We start from the raw sequence: 20,812 nt of genomic DNA, 5'->3' as shown, positions 1-20,812 counted from the left end.
ATTTCTTAAAAACTATATAAGACATTACTGCATATAGGTACTATATAGTTGGTATACTAATTTTATTTATTTCCTACGATCACTAAAAAGCTTAAGAGGACGTGATACCCGCATGTGTTGTTGTTTCCGTCGAACGAGTGCGTAACATAGCAAACTTTACGCTCAACAGATCACGTTTAGCTCCGTAAAAAAATAAAATGTTTAAAAACGCCCATTATGGGTATTACTTTTAGATCTTGGTAAAAGGGAGGCTATTAGCCTATATTACTCCATTTTACCAAGGTCTAAAAGTAGTAGGTACCTGTTACGAGTGTTTTTAAAATTTTTTTTTTAGACCATGGTTAAAAGGAGGCTTTCAATCATATTATATTAAATTACAAAAAACTGCAGTAGAATACCTGCATTGTATTATTTTGAATTAGAGCTACTGACTTTCCAATTAGTCAACAAACTGTATATTACCTATACAACTATACAGCGGTGTAGATACGATTTTTTCTGGGGGGGGGGGGGGGGGGGGGTTAAAATATATTTATGACACAAATTACAAGTTATTAGTTAAACTAAACGTCATTTTTATTTTGTTTCAAATTGGTATTAATTCCATCATCGAAAAATGCAAAAAAAAGATTACTTTAAAAATAATCAGTATCACAAAAGATAAAATACCAATATAAAAATTTTTTTGGGTGGTTGGGAAACCCCTTACCCCCCCCCCCCCCACAACTACGCCACTGCAACTATATATATAATTATAATAACATAATTTATATACAACAATATATAAATATACCAACCCTATATACAAGAATTTGAAAAAAAGTCAAGATAGGCCAAACCTCAAGCGAAACGGTTCTTTTCGATTATAATGCAGTCGTATGTGACACAGTGATTTTCCCGTTTTTAGATTATAAGCGGAGCGATGAATGTATTGATTTTACCATGATGTATGTTTTTTTTTTGTGTGTCTGTCATCATGTTTTGGGGCAGTAAAAGTGTTTCGATTTTTGACTTCAGTACCTCGTTCGATCAGAAAGTGAATCTAGTTGGTACTTTGGGGGGTCAAAAGTGAAAAATTATTAATACTTTTCTATAAGTATATTCTATCCACCATGCAATTTTCAAAAATGTTCGACTTAAGTTGAACTATTCATAGGCATTTGAAATTTTCGATCATTATTAGTTTTTTTTAAATTAATATTGATAAAAATTTATTTGTTAGGCAGAAAAGCTTAAAAATTTAATACAAGGCTCATAATATATTTTTACAATAGCAATTGAAAAATAAAAGAAATGCGTAGTCACAATTTTTTTTTACAAGCATTCAAAGTTCAAATTTTGACTAAATACGTAAAGATTACGGCAATGTTCAAAATTATCTTAGATAGAAATTCATAAAAGTTTTTCTTTTTAATTCTAAGATTTGAAAATTTTTAATGATCTATAATATATTCTAGACAGATAATCCGTCTTCGCTCAGAATCATTTTTCGTATACAATGATATAATATCATTGGATTCAAATTTAATTCGATCCATTACAGTAACCCACTTGTAACCTACTGTACAGCAGAGCGACATCCACGACTTACCCGCCTTTTTTTAAATTCGTATTCTTATACTAATGTTTGCGCAGTACAACCAGTACTATATAATATGCACACGTGTATTACTATACACACTCTGACCGTATTACGCAAAATAAGTATTATACTAATTAAAAAAAAAACGGTAAAGCCGCTTTGCTCTACTGTAGTATGGCTGCATATATTATAGTAAGTGTCGAGTGCTTTGAGTAGAATAGTGAACATTTGTAATGGCGACGTGTTAAATTTGAATAATGTTTAATATGATAAATCACTGAATAGGTATATGATGAAAAACGATTCAGAATCTGATGACAGACTAATTTATAAAAATATTACTATACTCGGAAATTATCAACTATTTTAACTAATTTTATAAAATTAATAAATGCATACGACGTACTTACTGCTTACAAAATATTCGTGACCTACATCACCTATGTCCCATTAAACAGAAAATAAATGCACAGGTATCGTATTGCATGAAAATAATGTCGAAAACTTATAAGTTATAAGTATAGGCAGGTACCTAATACCTAGTCAAAAGAACATATGATAGGCAGCACTGTAACTTTATTATAGCTGCTTAAAACATATTATTAAGCGTTACCTACGACCAACCCATGTCCTATAGCTGCTACAGGTGTCAGCAGATTAATATATATTATAGAATACCAATTATATGTGTTATGAAAACTTACCTATACATATTTTTATACTATATAGTCGTCACTCGCCTGTTTACGAATCTTTCTTTCCCTCTGCACAATATAGACATACCTACTGTTAAACAGTCATCATACATTAAAACATAATGATTAAAATATAATGTGCATTAAACACGCAACGGTTCACAATACAAACCACTGCATCAGTGACGTGAATGCCGTCATCCGATACGAGCAATGAAGTAAAAAACACTGCACTGCGATAGAAAAAAAAACCATTCGAACGCGCACGTCTACCTATAATACTTATATATATTATATATATTATTATAACGTGATTAGTTGTACATTTATGACCAATAGTCAATACACCTATAAGGCCGTGTTACAGACTATTACAACGAGAGGACGCCAAAAACATTAGAATCGCGTGCGTGGCGTTTATTTAGCCGTGAAGAATTACGGCGATGTTCCGGTACGAGATTTCTATGGACTCGTAACGTCATTTTACCACGATTTAAAATATTATACCTCAAAGGCTTAAACCGCGATTAACGTTCGTTGACACAGTATAGTTGTTGGACATACGCACATATTATTATTATAACACTGTGAAATATAAATTATGATAATATGATTTATGGCAAGCCATTAAATAGTCGGTACCAAACTGAGTAGACTCACGCCCCCCCCTTATATTATATCCAAGTCAGTACTTATTCAATTATGCCACTGCAGTTTGGTATCCAAATACTCTGAACCAGCGTTTCGCAATCTGTGGTACGCGTACCACTAATGATACGTGGAATGCTTATTTGTGGAACGCTAAGAAAATCTTGTTTCATGAAAAAAATGGAATGGATCATTATTCACGTTAAATATTACTTTCTTCATTTGATATTAATAATAATTGTGAATATTTCATTGTCCATTAAACGTTTATTTAGTTAAGTGGTACATAAACATTTTCAAACGCGTTGCTCTAAACATACAAATGAATATAAGGATATTAATTCATATTAATAATGTATTATTTACTTGCATTGGTATTTTTAGGTTTGGATTTTGACCATATGTTTTGCATCTTATTTATACATACATAAAATACATTATGCAGAGCCATACTTAAGTTTGATGTTAAGTTGACCAACAAGAAAAAAATAAGGGTGATAAAAAATGGTAGAACAACTGAACAATACAAAAGAGATACATTGCTCAATAGCTATTACTTGATAATAGTTTTGACCTTTTTATGTTAACTCTGGCCTAACAATTTAAATATTTTCTAACAACTGGCTATTATTAATAATCATGGAAAATATTAGGTATCACAATTCATATTAAAAGTATTTTGTTAAATAGAAATAATAGAATAAACATGACAAATTAGATAAACATATCCTGAAATTTAATAAGTAATAACTAATAATGATATAAATAATTAAAAATTGATAAGGGTTTAATAGATAATACTTTCTAAAAATTTAGCAAAAATTATAAGTATAATAAAATAAAACGTGTTGTTAGCATTTTGACATTTAACAGCAACATCCAGTCTTAAATTCATAGTTCTTTTGTGAATTAAACATAATTTAATTTATATTCTGTTGGGCAAAACAACATGTCGATTCTGTACATTTCATCGCATCATCGAGCTATTGAAACCGATTTTCTTATATTATATGACTTAAAGCAAGAAATCATGTGGGGATGCACAGAAAAACTATTTTTTTGTTGGATCATAGGGTAAGGCATATTCTTTTGCAAAACAGAATTAATGTCAGATTTCTATTTGATAAGACCTCTATATATTTATACTTCCATCTGTTATTCTTGGGTTGTGTACAAATGTAGGAACTGTGTAATCGTTATTCATTTTAATAATAAATTGTTGAATATGTAATTTTAACAACATATTTTCCAAGTATTAAATGTAATCAATACATACATTACAAAGAAATCATAATAACATTTCTTATTTAACATTAAAAAATAATAATATTATAATTTAACCGTGAAACAGGTAAACAAAAGTATTGAAATAAATAATAAATGAATAAAATAATACACTAGACCAAAAAAATATGTTAAAGCAGTAGAATGATGTAGCCAATAATATATGCTAGCAATAATTTAGATGATACATGAAAAAATGTTAAAATTTAAACAGAATTGATAAAAAATTTGTTCTGTTTAACAAAAAATGGTGTTCATAATTAGCTAACTAGGATAATTGTATCCAATCACAATAAAGCATAAGTTATGTTTTTCCATCAACGCGCCAAATTTACATTTACCATGGTGGCTGTTGCTGATTTTGTGGAGGATATTGAGGTGGATATTGTGGTTGGCCTTGAGGTGCATAATTTTGAAAGTCTGGAACTAAACACGTTATTATAAGCATAGCTGGTAAATAAAATATTTTTGTGGTTTTCCTCACAACAAACAAAAAAATTACTTTTGATGCATGATCTTGAAAAGACATTGTTTGTAGTATTTTTCTTTATCAAGCAGATAAAATTAAAGCGATAACAAGAAAAAAGTATCAAATTACTGTCTAGTTAGCATTTTTTTTTAGCAACTTTTTGGCTAGAGCGAATAGTCATAAATAAAAACTAGTAACAAAAATCGGCCACCGTCTGAGGTTACTTTTAGTCTTATAAGAGATAGAATATACAAGGGCGTCCAATGGGGAGGGCAAGGGGGGACATGTCCCTCCCCTGGCTTTTCTGTGTCGATGATACATGTATATAATTATTATACTATTATATATATTATTATTATTTATATGGACACAGATCTTGGTCTGTGGTATAAGAAAAATAAGTACGCTTCGCCGTGTAAAAACGTGTTTAAGGTCTACTATGACGGAGCAGCGACTATCTGATCTATGTATACTTAGTATACATAGACAGAAAATTGATGATTTAAATTTAATTCAAGGTGTAGTGGACAAATTTTCAAAAAACAATAGGAATTTACATTTTTTGTTTTAATGTTCATCGATACTATTTTTTAAGTATTTATTCTAGTATAATAAGTTATTGTATTAAGTTAAGTTATTGACACTTATAGAATTAAATAATAAAGTGAACTATTTATGTTGTATATTTTATATTTTATTAAAAATTGAACTATCAAGTCTAATTTATTTATATATATTATACAGTCATAAAATATTGTTCTACGTAAACTTACATATAGCAGTTAACAGGTTAACAGAATGGTCAATATTATTGCAAATATTTAGTGTCCCTTCCCTGTATTTTCAAAGATGGACGCCCTTGAGAATATACATTATTTAATCCATGTTAAATATTCAAATAATTTGCTTAATTATAAACTCTCAATTATTATGTTTTAACTTAACAAAAAGAATAGGTATGTTAACATATTTTAGTATGGCATCCTATTCATAAATTCTCTATTTATTGTACACTACCAAATAAAATTAGACCCAGATGAACCAAAAAAAAAAATATTAGCAAAAATTAGAATTTAGTTTGAAACTCAAAACTTACAAAATCAGTGGCGTAACTATGGGGTAGCGAGGGGTAGCGGTCGTGACCCCAAACATTTTTATGGGGTGGCAAGAGTATCATTTTGTTACCTCAAAATTATTTATATAATTTAGTAAAAAAAATCCGCGTCAGTGTGTATTTACTATTTATTTATCTTTAAATAGTTATCAAGAAAAAAATACGTTATTTGTGAATTTTTGGGGTACCACACGATTGCGTACGATTTACTGTGCATCGTTGCTAAATTAATGTTTTTATTTTTTATCAGTAAAATTTAAATTTTGGAAAAATGACTTAAGTTATGGTACCACTTAAAAATCTCAATTTTCGATAAATACCTATGTTATAATAATATAGTACACAAAATAAAATAATTAAATGTTAAAATAATATAATAAAAAATAGTTATTCAATAATAATAAAAAAAAAAATTATGGAAGTAACCCCTGTTCTATAAGTTCAAAGCAAATGGCAACAGTGCTTCAAAGCTGCAGACAAAAATCGTACGCAATCGTGTTTTACCGGAATTTTCGTGTTATAAAACTGTATAATAATAGTATAATGATAAGTATAATATAATAATAATATATAAGTATAATGATTATTTTAAAATAATTTAGGAGGAAATTATGCGTATAAGTGGTACTCATCACTCATTATGCTTATTGGAGAAGGTGAAGTATTTAAAAGTGTTCATTACCCCAAATATTTGCTGTTAGTTACGCCACTGTACAAAATAATGAACTAGTTCAGACCCAAGATTTACAAAAATAAAATAATATTTTATTCCCTAGTTATAATACACTATATAGCACATAGTTCACCTTGTGGCTGATAATGATGAAGCGTGGCATAAGGATTGTATGTAGTTGGCATAGGCGGAGCATACATGTATGCAGGAGGTTGGTAAGAAGGCCCAGTCCTAGGAAGTGTGTATGGCAAGGGCATACCCTGTGGTTGTACAGGATAAGGAAGCTGAGTACCCATTGCTGATTCATCTATATAAAAAAATTGTATTTAAAAAAAAATATGTAAGTATTATTAATGTGATAAAAAGTAATTGTATATTTACGGTTTAGGGTTTTAGCAGGTGCAATTGGAATAGAAACAGGTTTTTCTCTACTCAAATCTGAAGTTAATGTTTTAAGTAATTCTTCTTTTTCTGCTTTTCGAGCAAAACAAAAATCGGAAATTTTGTTTTGGGCAGTAATTAAAATCTATAAAAACAAATAATAACAATAGTAAATATTAATTTAAAAATAAAATAAAAGTAATGAACGCCAACTTTAAATTTAACAACACAAAACTAATTTTATATTCTAAACAACTTAATAATAAAATATTTTTTAATTTTTATAAATAGTATATAACATATAATTACTTCGGTCAAGTCATTATAAAATTTGGTTCCTTCAATTAAATTACTTTGTAAATCGTTAAATACATCATAACCAGATGCTAAATCTTTAAAAAGGGCTTCCCTTTCGCCACCACTGCTCTTTTCTCTACAAAACTCTGTATTCACTACCTAGCATCAAAAATGAATCAATTATTTAACTATAAAAAAAGAATATTTTTCATGAACATACCTGTATATTAGATAGAAGTTTTTCTTGTCGAGCAAGACTATCATTTACTTGAGCTTTTAAATGTCCATAGGATTGATCTAAACTTTCAGTTGACAAATTAGCTTCATGGATAGATCCTTCTTCAGACAGAGCATTCAAGAACTTTGATTTCATATCAGTTGTGGCACATTTTAATTCCGTTTCAATAACATCTCTTTCATTTTTCAATACTTCCACCTATATAAATTAATAATTTTAAAATAAAAATAAACTATGAAAATAAAATAACCTAACCTCTTCCATTAAATGTTTTAATTTATCAGCAGCCGTGGAGTTAGCAAAATTAACTCCAGAACTAGATCCAACTGGCAATACATTTTGCATGGCTTCCCGTCCTTCAGATAATAAATAAATAGCTCGCTTATGGGTTTCAAACTTTTCATGAATCATCTAATAAGAATGAAAATATAATCGTAAACATTTGAATATTGATTAAAAGTTGAAATGCTAATTTAATATAATTTTACCTTATCAGCAGATTTGGCATTCTTAATGATCTCACGATATTTAGATATGTTAACTTTAAAAACTTGAGTAAGAACACTTGATTTGGTGCGATTCCATTTTTCTTTGAACTGTGCTTGAAGTTGTTCATCAGATGCTTGTTCTTCATTCAACATCCGTTCAGACTAAAACATTTATTATATAACAAAATTGTTAAATACATTAATTAGGATTATCTATGAATATAAATAACCTCGTTGATTATTTCTTCATTTCGTTTTAACAGCTCTGGTAATTCTCTGATCATATTTTCTAATCTTTGAATTCCGCCATTCATTCTTACACTGTTTGATTTTTCTACAAGTGATTGTGGTATTCCTACACCTTTAACATCCTCTAGTGCTGCTGGCAAGTTTAATGAAGCTAAACATCTATGAACAATCGCAAAATAATAATATAGAAAAATCATACGATAATTATGATTTTTTAAATGTAAATAAATAATTATATGACATACCCATTCAATATTTGTGTAGATTCTCTCAACTTTCCAATTTCTGAATTAACAAGTTCTGTTTTCCGAACATCGTAAGCGCTAAGTGCTTGTTGAACTGATATTGGTACTAAATCTTCAAATAAATCTTAAAGAAAACAAAATAAATCGAATAAAACAAAATTAAGAATAGGTAATATTTAGATATAAATGTATACCTTTAAATTTAGATGAAAACTTTGATGGCACAGGAGTAGGTTTGGCAATTGCAACTTTAGATATAATCTCTAAATGTTTGACATCTGGTATTCGTTCATGATAAATGAAATCATTGTCTTTCTTTGCTTCATTTAACTCTTGTATAGCTTTATTTAGAAGCTCATTGTAATATGAACGAGCACATCGCTCTTGACCAGCTTTAAGAGATGAAATGGCAACCTGAATGAAATAATAATAATCAAATGTTTATGAATATATTGTAATCATTTCAAATTATTTTTTATACATACATTAAGCCTGGCTATTTGTTCACCAACAGTTTTATTAGCCTTACAAACCATTGCTTGATAATATTGAGCCAAACCATGGAATATTGACTGTTTTCCATAAACCTATCAAATTTAATTTAAAATAATCAGGTAAGTGGATGTCGCTCTGCTGTGCAGTAGGTTATTGTTATGGATGGTCATAAATTTGAATTCAATAATATCATTGAATATGAAAAACGGTTATGAGCGGAGACGATTTGTCAACCTAGGATACTTTTTACTATAATATTTATATTATTTAAAAAAAAAAAGAAAAATGTAGGTAACTACAAAATAAATTCCAAATTAATCAAATTAGATTCATTATGTACCTGACTGACTCATTCATTCGTAGTGCATAAAATATACTTTAAAATATTTATAGTATTAATATAAGTCATTAACGACATTAACTATTACAATTAGAATATTAAGTATACTCAAGATAATTCAAGTATTAGCAAATTATATTTTTAAATAACAACATAACCAAAATTGTTATACTCTGTTATTTAATATGCAATTTTGTCCAAATTTGAACTACTTTAAACACTGTTATATAAAAATAAAGTACCTATGTATTTTTAATATTTATGAAATACTATTGCATAAACATATGTGGAACCTTGTATTTAATTTTCAAGATTTTGACCCAATGAGTAAAATTTTATTGATACTTATAGAATAAAAAAGTGGGCAAGTCCTCTGCTGTAAAGTAAAGATTAAGAGTAAGTCACTATAATATGGATGTGTTTAATTTGAATGCAGTAACAGGTATCATTGTATGCGAAAAAACATTCTGAACAAATATTTATATATATTTATAGGTATTTAATTTATTTAAATATAAATTTTAACGCTCACAAAATGATTTCTATATTAACTCTTAGAGTTTTTTTTTTTTAAATAGTTATATGAAGAAAAAGTTACGGAAGAACCTTGTATTGGGTTTCTAAACCTTAGGTATAAATCACAACAATTGTATGAATTTTAAACTTCATAATTTCATGCAAATTTTCGCGATTTTGATATATAATGTTTGAATTTTAAATGCTTATAAACAAACATTGTGATTAACGATTCTTGATTTTTTTTACTACAATAAGTACAACTTATAATAAACCTTGTATTAAAATTTAAAGATTTTTTGAAGAGCAAAATTTTTTTTATAGGCATTTCAATTTTCTACAAATAGCTTTAAAAATATCAAAGTATTTTGAAAATTTAATCATAAATGAATAAAGCTAATATAAATATTTGGGGAAACTTTCAATTATATACAATGATTTGTTTTTGAATTTTTAAAATTTAAAATGTCTTTAAATAACTTAAAAATATTCAAAGTATAGGGATTGAAAAATTAAATATATGGTATTTATTTCAAGCTTCTACAATTATTAATTTAGGAATAACAACAAAATAAAAATATCGGTACAAAAGAAATTTAATGAATATCAATGTTGTAATAATTTTAAATTCAAACACTTATAAAGATTTTAATTGACTATCTGGTAGGAATTTTTACTTGATAAAAGTAGACAAACTGATGAAGAAACTTGAATTGAATTTTCAAATCTAAGATTTTTAAAGATAAATTTTTAAGAATTTTTAAACAAAATAATTTGCACATTTTTTTTTACCTTTTGTAAGCTAATGAGAATTTTAAATTTTGACCTCCCCAATACACCAATTAGAATCACTTTTCCACCAAAAAATCTACTGAAATTGAAAACGAAGTATTATTTAGATAACTTATCATGTATACACACACACACACATAAAAAACATATCATTATAAAATCAATACGTTCATCGCTCCGCTCAGAATTTAAAATGTTTTAATGATTGTAAAATAAAATAATATTAAGTGTTTACGTTTGATGTCCATTCTTTATCCACTGACATCATAACGGTTTCTCTCTCCATCATTTTTACTGTTTCTGCATAATATTCTTCACACTGTGCACATAATTTAGCAATTGTCTGATCTTTCATTTTATCTAAAAAAAAAATAAATATATAAGTATAATTTTAACAGGAACTTTATCAATTATTAAATAAATATGCTATTTATATCAACTTAATACATATGAGACAGTGACAGAAAATTATTTTGCTGGAAAATTCTTTAGAACATTAGAGCATAGGCAATAAATAGACCTCCATTGATGTTCAAATAGAATAACAAGCAAAAAATTTTTGATTCAAAAGATTTCGATCAATATTGAAAAAATAGTATACTATCAAAAAAATTAGACATAAGAAAGCATTTACACGAAGAGTTTTCATATTAGGTATTAATGTGCTACATTTTATATCAACATACAACCAAATGAAAAGACCCAAGATAGCAACAGTAGGACTTCATAAAAATAAGGTAGCAATATTACCAAAAAGGACAAACACCAACGATATCGATGTGAAACAACAATCAAGCTAGGAGAATGTGCAGTCGCATCTGTGTACAAGTTTTATTTAAAATATATTAAAATATTTTGACAAATATATTCATCTTACACTCAGATACTAACATTCCCAGTAATTAATTTTTATGAAGATTCAAGAACGGTCTAATGAATAATAATCTAATAATTCAGGAAATAATCTATTATCACTTCCTCTCTAGCCTCTTGGCCACACATAAAATAAAACTCCTTCAACTCAACCTACATATTCAACTCTCAGTTGACACCACTTATGTTTATTAATTCGTGTATTAAAATTATCTAAATTACAAACTGTTCAAACTCAATCTAAATTAGGTACATATTATTATTTTCTAATAATTATAAGGAGGTTACCTATATCATAGCCAAAGTATATTTATTTATTGTGTGAAGAATTACAGTTATATACCATACAACTAAAATAAATGATTTAAGTTAATCTAGTTTATCAAACAATTATAAAATATTATAACAACCAAAAGCAATACAAATTCTTTACCTATATTTGCTTTAACTATAAACACTTCTTGAGCTTGAGCTAACATAAGAGATGATAACATTGCCAATGTATCAGGATTTAAGTCTGGTGTTGGATCTTGTTGAATTATATTCATAACTGTTGTTTTTAAAGTATTAAATATACCAGCACTTTGCTAAAAACAAAAAAGGAAGTTTGTATTATAAATTTAAAAACAATTATAAGTACACTATCACAATAAAAAAAATACATGATTTATTAATGAATATTATAATATGTAAGATTATATCAACAAAATGAAAACCCATCAGTAATAATGCTGAGGTCATTTTGATTTTAACTCTACTACTTTTACCCAGGGTGTCAACTAAGCCATCAAGCTTAATTCCACTATAGCAGAATAATAAAATATAATTTTATATGTGCTGTTAAAATGTGTCATGGATGTTTTTATACATCTTAAAATACTTATAGCTCCCTTCAAAATTAAAATATAGTAAAAAGCCCATGAGCTCTAAATAATACTCTTACTTTTAAATTTTATAAGAGGTCAATTAACTCTAATTTTTAAACTAACGAAGCTAAACGTAAACTGCTGAGTGTAAAATTTGGTATGTTACACTTGTAAGACAGAGACAACACATACAGATATAACGTCCCTCTTAACAGGTAAAAATTTAGTTGGTATAATATACGTTAAGGGTTTCCACACTACCATTTTTTGCAGAATAATAAACCTATGTGTTCAAATATACTGATCTTGAGTTTTGATTCGATAATAATTTTGAAAACACATTTGAATTTATTACAAAGTTTATTTTAAATCATTTAACAGTAAGCAGGGTTAGCGTTAAACTCTCGCATTCAGGTGTAATAAACTCACAACACACCTAAACGTCCTAAACAAGTTCCAACACACCAACGTGAGTTTTATGATAGTAATTTTAACATATTTTATTTATTTGTAATGTGAAATTGGAATCTTTTGAACCACATTTTAAATTTATTATTTTTTTAAATAAAAATTGTCACTTAAAATTTAGAAACAAAAATAGTTTCACAATTTTATATTGTACTTCTGACTCAAAGAAGTACAAATAGACCATAATAAATTAAAATATGTTCTAAATTTATTGTAGTGGTAAGACCTGACTCAGTACATTGGAACCCATTTAGGTTTATTTTACTCCCAAAAAATGTTAGTGTGCCTTTGCCTTAATATGAATTTAACAACTTGAGTAAGAAAACTCATAGTAAGATAAACAAAAGTAAGAAACTATGATAATAATATGGGAAACAATTCTAACAATATAACATTCAACTTAAATCATAAAATAAAAAGATTATTATTTTATTTACTTGAAGAAGTTTAGCAGCCATTTTTAATCCATCGTCGGTCTCTAAATTTTGAGCAGATGCTATTGCACTTTGTTGAGCGGCTATATTAAATAGTACACATATTCTCTCATAAGCAAATGAACAGAGAGCTAAAAATTATAAAATAAACATTAAAATAGTAAATAACAAGTTAAACTGATATAAAATAATTTGTGTAGGCATCATACAGTTTGAACGTACTTATGCTGACTTTTCCATTGGCAAAGAATGATGTCATTTTATTAAACGCATCTTTCCACTTGAAAGGAATCTGTACTTCAGATGGCGGCACTTTTGATTCTAATGAAGTTATCTGATCATAATAGCTGTAAACAAAAACATAATACATAAACTACCTTGGTACACTACTAGTAATAATAGTTATTAAAATCGAATTATGCTGGTTTACTTGTATATTAGTTCGAGAGAGTTGTCATATTTGTCTAACACCTTCCAAAGCGCCTGGCTACGGAGTTTGCTAAGTTCATTGATGGCTTCTGTGTAGTCTTCCGGATTGTCAGCCGAGTTGTAATGTGACGATATCAAGTTCCGCAAAGGTTTAACTATGTTCACTTCAGACGCCCGTTTAGTGGGCACCGCCAACAACGACGTGGTCGCCATACTTAATGTTGTGACGGAAAATTTCACTAATTTAAATCGAAAAAATCTGTGCGAAACAAAGGAACGACGTACTCGTAGCTGTCTGATTCAGTGACTCATATATGGACTTCCCTACCTAACGTTAAGTCTGAGGTACAGACGTCCAAGAGCTGTTAGCACAATATAAGCCGACAATAACAGTTAATTCGTAATGATTAACTAACACAGGTTCGAGAGTCTTGGGTCGGTGAACAGTGAGCGCTGATTAGTGTTGAACAGTTGAATACTAGAATACTAATACTGGATGAAATGAATGAATATTCCGTAAGGACACTGAGCGATAAAAATTAATAATACGTTATATCTTATATGTAAATATATGTATATATTCTAAGGTTGTACTGATTTGCTACTCATCCTCTTATCAGTCTTACAGTGTTGCCTAATAAAAAACACATTGAAATGTTTATAATATGGAAATTTCAAATTTGACATTTCGCCGGCCGGCGCACAACCATCGAAAATATTTTCGCCAACAGTAATATTATTATTCTTACTTTAAAAATACACTGAACAATGAACATAATTTTAATTTAAAAAAACAACCACTGATAAATAAAACTTGAAAAATGCATATGTTATTAATGAATGTAGGAAAAAAAAAAAGACACGGAAAAAAAAGCCAAATTACAATAATTAAACATATAACAATTAAAATTAATGTATTAAATTAGGTATTATTTAAAAATTGTTTATACATAATTGATCAAATATATAAATAATAAAATTTAAAGTATTATTCAAAATTTTTAAACATTGGTCATAATATTGTATACATAATACATATATATATAATTATTAATACACAGGGTTTATGTTAATTAATTTTAAATTTTTAACACAGTTGGTCTACTGTATAGTCCGTATTCATATTATGTAAAAATAAAATTGTTTATATTATAATATTACCTGTGTATTAATAATTAAATACATATATATATATATATATATATGACCAATAATGTTTAAACAATTTTTAAATAATACCTAATTTAATACTTTAATTTTAATTGTTATATATTTAATTATTGTTATTTGGCTTTTTTTACCATGGCTTATTTTTCCCGTGGATTTTTTCTTGGCTTTTTTTTCTGACTACCGTTATTAATACATAGTATAATATTAATACAAATATACAATGTTACATAGTAAACTATGTATATGTATTGCTTAAATTAAAATTATTTTTATTCTTTCCACTGAACTTATTACTTATTTACAATACTTGAATTTTTCAATAAATATATACAAATTAGAATGCACAGTTGGAACTAACGTTTTTAAATTATTACGCCTTTTATTAATGTTATTAATTCTACCCATAAGTATAATACTAAGGGTTAAAATTTTGGGCGAATGTAAGTTCCCACACGAGATATAGCAGGTAAAAATTAACCCTGGATATTCGTATACGTAAGTTCCCACACGAAAAAAAATACACTTGTACGTAAGTTCCTACACGAAAAAAAATTATACCAAACACCAAGGCTGGGCAAAGAAAAGTAACTTAACTTAATTTAAAGTTAAAATTTTCGTATTTTCAAAATAAAAATTTTAGACACATAATAATGTTTATAATATAAATTGCTTATAATTTTAACTTTTAATTCGTTAATGCTCAGCCTTGCCAAACACAAACTTCCTTCCCACTTTATTCAGATTTAGGACTGACAAATAACTTATATAACTTTTATAACTTAAAAATAATTATACACAGTATCATACTATATGGCTATGTGAAGTGTTTGAGCTTTCGCAATAAACCAAATAAAATTTGATTTTTTTCTATTACCTATTATTATTATTTTATACCTAAAAAAATTTAATTGGATTTTTTTTATCTAATACAAAAACAAAACAAATTTTAAGTTGTCATTCATAAGTCTTAATAACTTAACTTTTTCCGTGTGGGAACTTACATATGTATTCGCTTACCTGCTATGTTTCGTGTGGGAACTTACCAAGCCCCAAAATTTTGGAGGGGCTATTGCAGTCCAACAAAACTATAAGTTTTAAATAACCTATTGGGGGTAAACTTTATTTAAGATCAATTAAGAATATTTTTGGACCTCTCTCGATCCCTGTTAGCTGACTACCTAAAATGTATGATATATTTTTCTAACAATGTTGATCTCTAGACCTCTCTCTCTCTCTGTTATCAGTCCATTTCTTTATTAACTTATTTACAAATTTGAAGTTATTTGTGGTTTTTTTCAACATTTAACTTTAAATGTTGATAAAAATAAATTGTACCTATGTTAGGAAGATTTGCGTAAGTTGACAAATCTAACGTTCAATGTGTTTTTTAAATGAATTGCGGAAAAAATATCCCTAGCATATTTTATACATAAGATATAATAGAAATAAAATTAATATTATTGTATATTATTTTAAAAATTGTTATTTTACCCTGAATCATATATTTAAAAAATGCATACATGTAGTATATGCATATCGCATATGTGATATTATATTACCTACCCAGTACCCAGCCACGAACTTAAAATAATAATAATATTTAATATAAATTAAAATGTAATGTGATTATAATTTTATAATATTATTTGTCTACAATGACTATTGAATATAAATGCCGTATCTACTATACCTAAATATTATACCGGAATTGAAACAATTTACAACTGATTGGTCATTTGGAATTACATCTTGAACGAGTTTATTTTGAGTATACTGTATTACTGTTGAAAATGCCGTAAGTTTAACCATTATGGTATACATTTTATATATACATATAATATGATATAATAGGTACATGTATATATTTTGTAATATTAAATTAGGGTATAACACCGTTTTTATAAAATAACAATTTTTAATGTAATATACTCGTATAATATGTATTTCATTTTTTATATAATACAATTTATAAAATAATTTAATACTACCTGTATAATGCTTATTATTAATGCTACTGGGGATTTTTTTTTCTAGTGCAGGAATTTTTTTTTTCCATTTACCATTTAAAATATTTTAATAACTTTACATAAATCTGTTAATTTTACTAACGTAGGTTAGGTTAGACAGGTAGCTATATTATTTTATTTTATGTACTTTACTAATACTATAGTACCATCTATACTGGTTCCCATTCAGAGTATTAAATGACGATGTTTAAGATTCTGAGGAAGGAACGACATTGAAACGCTTATACTATGAGTGTTCGATTATAGGCCAAATAGTTAGTAAAATGTATTATAATTCAATTTTGTATTTTGTGGACAAGATGATTTTGCATTTATAACAAAAACACAAAATATAGTCTAATATAACATTAATATAACATTTGTATTATATTTTCGCTTGAAGTATTCGCAACGAATTGTGTATTATTAAATTGATTTAACTAGGTATTTTAATTTTAATTTAACAATATATAAAACCATTAAATCTAATTATAATAAAATATAATATTATAACTTATAACGAAAAATAATATTATATGTATTAAATATTAACCTAACCTAACCATATGGCTACCAAACAATTATAATAACATTTTAATTATTAATTTGGTTTTTTCCAATTATTTTAAAAACTAAAATGTACTGATAATTTTCAATTTCAATTTCCTAAATTTACGAACTAAATCCAATTGGCTTCCAAAAATCTTCATCGAAGTTTGTAATCAGAGCATTTTTTGAAAGTTGAGAAATTGAAGTTGTACAAATATTTTAAAATACCTTATTTAAACGTCTGAAATTATTAAGCTGGTAAAATAAAAATAAAATTGTAATATCATATTTTCAAACCCCACTCCCAATAAAAACTCCTGCGTATCTGAACGTAATGTAATGTAGTAATTGTTGTTAGAGAGCGGTTATTTTTTTTAGTTTTAGTGTGGACCAGTTAACATTTTTGCCCCACACGCTTTCAAAAATTTTAATGACGCTACTGATCAAGAATTAATGACAATAAATTAGTGGAATAAAAGTTCAAACAGGTGGTTGTTTTATATTATCTCTGAATAATAATAATTTTTTTTATCTACAACATGGTTACTACCAGTATTAAATATTTAACCATTGTTCTGTGATTTAACTATGGTTCATAACAATTATTATTATTCACATGGTTGATATCAGTTATCAATTATAGTGCCTTATCACTTTATCAGAACATTCAGAAGGTTTAGAATAAATTGTAAGACCAAGATTTAATTTTTTCAATTTATATCTTTTTTGTGTGAATTTAATTTATTTCTAAATATTTTAATAGTATTTAAATATGTTAACTTTTGCTAAGCTCTTATAGTTAAATCTATATTTAAAATGAATAAAAGTTATTCGTTGAGACGTCTATGTAACTTGCATGGGCATTTAATTAAGCAACATCGTGTCATTCGTTACAAATCAAAAACTAGCAATTACATAAATTCATTTGTACTGTATGATAAATTTATATGTGAACGACGTTCTCAGTCAAAATGCAGCGTCTTGGTACAGGTTTCTTCGGAAAATTCATGTTCTGATCTACATTCATATTGCTCCAAATTTGGTTCAATCAAAAATATTTTTCATTATCAACTGGCTGGTTCAAATCATTTTGTGCTTACTGAATTTGAAGACCAATCGTCAGTAAATTCATTGATGGACCAAAGTACACATATTAAAGATTCAAATGTTATTGCTGTTAGATCACCATTTCTTTGGTTTCGTTCAAATGCAAGTCAGAAAAATTCAAAATTATCAACTGTTGAAAAATTTGATTTTCCGTTTAAAGCTAATCAAACAATGATTGAACCTAATATTAAAGATATTGGACTGGAAAAACTAGATTCATTGTCTAATCAGATGTTATTATTATTGAAATGTACACAGCTGAATGATATTGGTACAAGATTGAGGTTTCTAACAGCAATGCAAATTGAAAATGCACTTAAAGGTATTTTTCCTCTATCAAAAGTATTACCTTTTGGTTCATCAGTAAATAGTTTTGGTAAGATTGGTTCAGATATTGACTTAGTTTTAATGGACAGTCATACCACAGAAAATGAAACTAGTCGATTGATTTTTCATGGAAAATGTGTGTCAAATGGTCGGACCCAAATACAAAGAAATATTGAAATACTTGGTGACCTTCTACAGTTATTTTTACCAGGTTGTTCAAGGGTGAAGCGTATTTCTCAAGCAAGAGTACCGATTGTCAAGTATTCACAAGATTTTGTTGGTGTTGAATGTGATCTAGCAGTCTCTAATGAAACAGCTGTCAATATGTCTGAACTTTTGTACATTTTTGGTAATTATGACTACCGGGTCAGGCCTTTAGTCTTTACTATAAAAATGTGGGCCAAAGAGATCAATTTAACAAATAATACACCAGGAAGATGGATAACCAATTTTTCATTAACACTTTTAGTTTTATTTTATTTGCAACAAGAAAAAATCATTCCTGATATTCAGACACTAGTAAAGCAAGCTAGAAACAATGATGTTCGAATCACTAATGAAGGTATCAACTGCACGTTCCTTAGAGATGTATCAAAACTTGACAGAGTTGATAAAAATAATAAAACCTTAGACCAACTTTTATTAGGTTTTTTTGAATATTTTGCATCATTTGATTTTAGTACAAATGCAATATCATTAAATTTTGGGAAAACAATCAATAAGCCCGAATATAGTGCCCTATACATTGTTAATCCATTAGAAGTCCATTTTAATGTTAGTAAAAATATTAGTTCAGAAGAAGTTGAGAGGTTCAGGATAGAACTGAGAAATGCTGCATGGACCATAGATTCTTCTTTAACGAATACAAACTCATTCAACTTATTAGATCTATTCAAAGGTTTTGACGTTAGCAAGAAGAGCCAAATAGTTTTTGATATCAAACATCAAATAAAAAATTCAAACAGATTAGTAACTGTCAAAGATTTATTTGATGATGATTCTCAAACCCAAGAAGACATAAGACTGAATAAACAGTTAAAACCTAGTGAAAAAGAATTTTGATATTGTACATAAAATAAGAATATATAATAAATTATTATATGTTTTTTCTTTAGTTTTTGTTTTTCATCCTGTTTTATGTCAACCTAATATAATGTACTATTAATAATATCATTAATATCTCTGAATTATTTTTTTGTGATTATTTAAATTTTAGATATTAATAAGGACTGAAGACACGGTATACAAAAATAATTTCACCAATTTTAAACAACTCATTCAACAACTAGAATTACATCATTTATAAATATTATTTCACAAATAGTAGGAATATGTTGCTTTATTAATTCTTATTAAAGAACTTGAATAAAACTAAAAGAAATCAGAAGTGAGTAATCAACAAAACAACTGTAATTTAGCTGATTAATTTGTAAGAATCTTCAATATATTTATCTGCCCCTTCAAATATTTGTCGCCTCCCCTGAAATTCTATTAATAACTATTGTAATAACAGTTAACCCCTCACTCTAATATAATCAACTATAAGTCTATAAATGATTTTAGTACTTATAGTTATAATCAATGTTGGGTGCAATAGTAATAAACTAATAAGAAATTAATTGTCGACAACAAATAAAATGTTTAAAAAAAACTAACAGAAGTTGCTTTGTTGTATAGTAAGTTTCAAGTGTTTCTTGTTGTCAAGTGTGTCATTCTTTTTTCTATGGATGGAGGGATTTAATTATAAAAAAACAATTTTATTTTGAAATACAGTGGGTGTATTATTTTTCCCACAAAAATATTGAATATTTTATTACGGTTATACTTTATATACTTCAGGAAAAATATCCCAATTTCTATTGTTAGTAACATATCAATCATAATTGAATTATAATTTATATAACACAAATAACCACAATTTTGTTCAACATAAAGTCATTAGCTAATTATTATTTACAGCGCTGTATAAGCAAGGTATTGTACAACTGAGTTTTATGATTTCTAATATTTGACTACAGCTACTGCTAGTGTAGTTTAATAATTTGAATTGATTATATTTCCTCAAAATGTTTGTACT

At 27.3% G+C, this 20,812-nt stretch overlaps 2 protein-coding genes across 3 annotated transcripts; one reads left to right on the top strand and one right to left on the bottom strand.

Annotated features, from left to right (window-relative positions):
- Window positions 1-4,038: 4,038 nt before the first annotated feature.
- Window positions 4,039-14,114, bottom strand: ALiX (programmed cell death 6-interacting protein-like protein AliX). Of its 2 annotated transcripts, none has more exons than XM_089220172.1 (16): window positions 13,578-14,113; window positions 13,370-13,494; window positions 13,151-13,278; window positions 11,813-11,966; window positions 10,742-10,866; window positions 8,849-8,950; window positions 8,558-8,777; window positions 8,364-8,487; window positions 8,100-8,277; window positions 7,870-8,031; window positions 7,637-7,792; window positions 7,364-7,579; window positions 7,156-7,302; window positions 6,847-6,991; window positions 6,599-6,772; window positions 4,039-4,635 (listed from the first exon to the last, which is right to left on the bottom strand). In XM_089220172.1, the coding sequence occupies exons 1-16, from the start codon at window positions 13,787-13,789 to the stop codon at window positions 4,547-4,549; spliced, it is 2,457 nt and encodes an 818-aa protein (XP_089076298.1). In that variant the 5' UTR covers window positions 13,790-14,113; the 3' UTR covers window positions 4,039-4,546. The 2 variants fall into 2 exon arrangements, 1 of the variants encoding a protein (XP_089076298.1); XR_016190373.1 differs by lacking the exon at window positions 4,039-4,635 and adding an exon at window positions 5,414-5,769 and having other exon boundaries at window positions 6,503-6,772; window positions 13,578-14,114.
- Window positions 14,115-17,975: 3,861 nt separating this feature from the next.
- Window positions 17,976-19,849, top strand: MTPAP (mitochondrial poly(A) polymerase). Its single transcript, XM_015510732.2, has one exon. The coding sequence runs from the start codon at window positions 18,118-18,120 to the stop codon at window positions 19,795-19,797; it is 1,680 nt and encodes a 559-aa protein (XP_015366218.1). The 5' UTR covers window positions 17,976-18,117; the 3' UTR covers window positions 19,798-19,849.
- The last annotated feature ends 963 nt before the right edge of the window (window positions 19,850-20,812 follow it).

The sequence above is a fragment of the Diuraphis noxia genome, unplaced genomic scaffold, assembly GCF_037042655.1.
Source record: "Diuraphis noxia isolate RWA-SAM2 unplaced genomic scaffold, SU_Dnox_SAM2 contig0002, whole genome shotgun sequence".
In the NCBI taxonomy this organism is placed as follows: Eukaryota; Metazoa; Arthropoda; class Insecta; order Hemiptera; family Aphididae; genus Diuraphis; species Diuraphis noxia.
The sequence above is the reverse complement of the archived record's forward strand: the minus strand, read 5'-3'. Positions and strand labels throughout refer to the sequence as shown.

What these genes read in the sequence shown, in the direction of transcription:
- ALiX (XM_089220172.1), bottom strand. Translation starts at nt 13,789, where the DNA reads ATGGCGACCACGTCGTTGTTGGCGGTGCCCACTAAACGGGCGTCTGAA. An exon ending in CAATGGAAAAGTCAGCATAA is followed by an intron (nt 13,279 to 13,369) that starts GTACGTTCAAAC and finishes TATAATTTTTAG; the next exon opens with CTCTCTGTTCATTTGCTTAT. An exon ending in ACCTGCTAAAACCCTAAACC is followed by an intron (nt 6,773 to 6,846) that starts GTAAATATACAA and finishes TTTTTTATATAG; the next exon opens with ATGAATCAGCAATGGGTACT.
- MTPAP (XM_015510732.2), top strand. Translation starts at nt 18,118, where the DNA reads ATGAATAAAAGTTATTCGTTGAGACGTCTATGTAACTTGCATGGGCAT.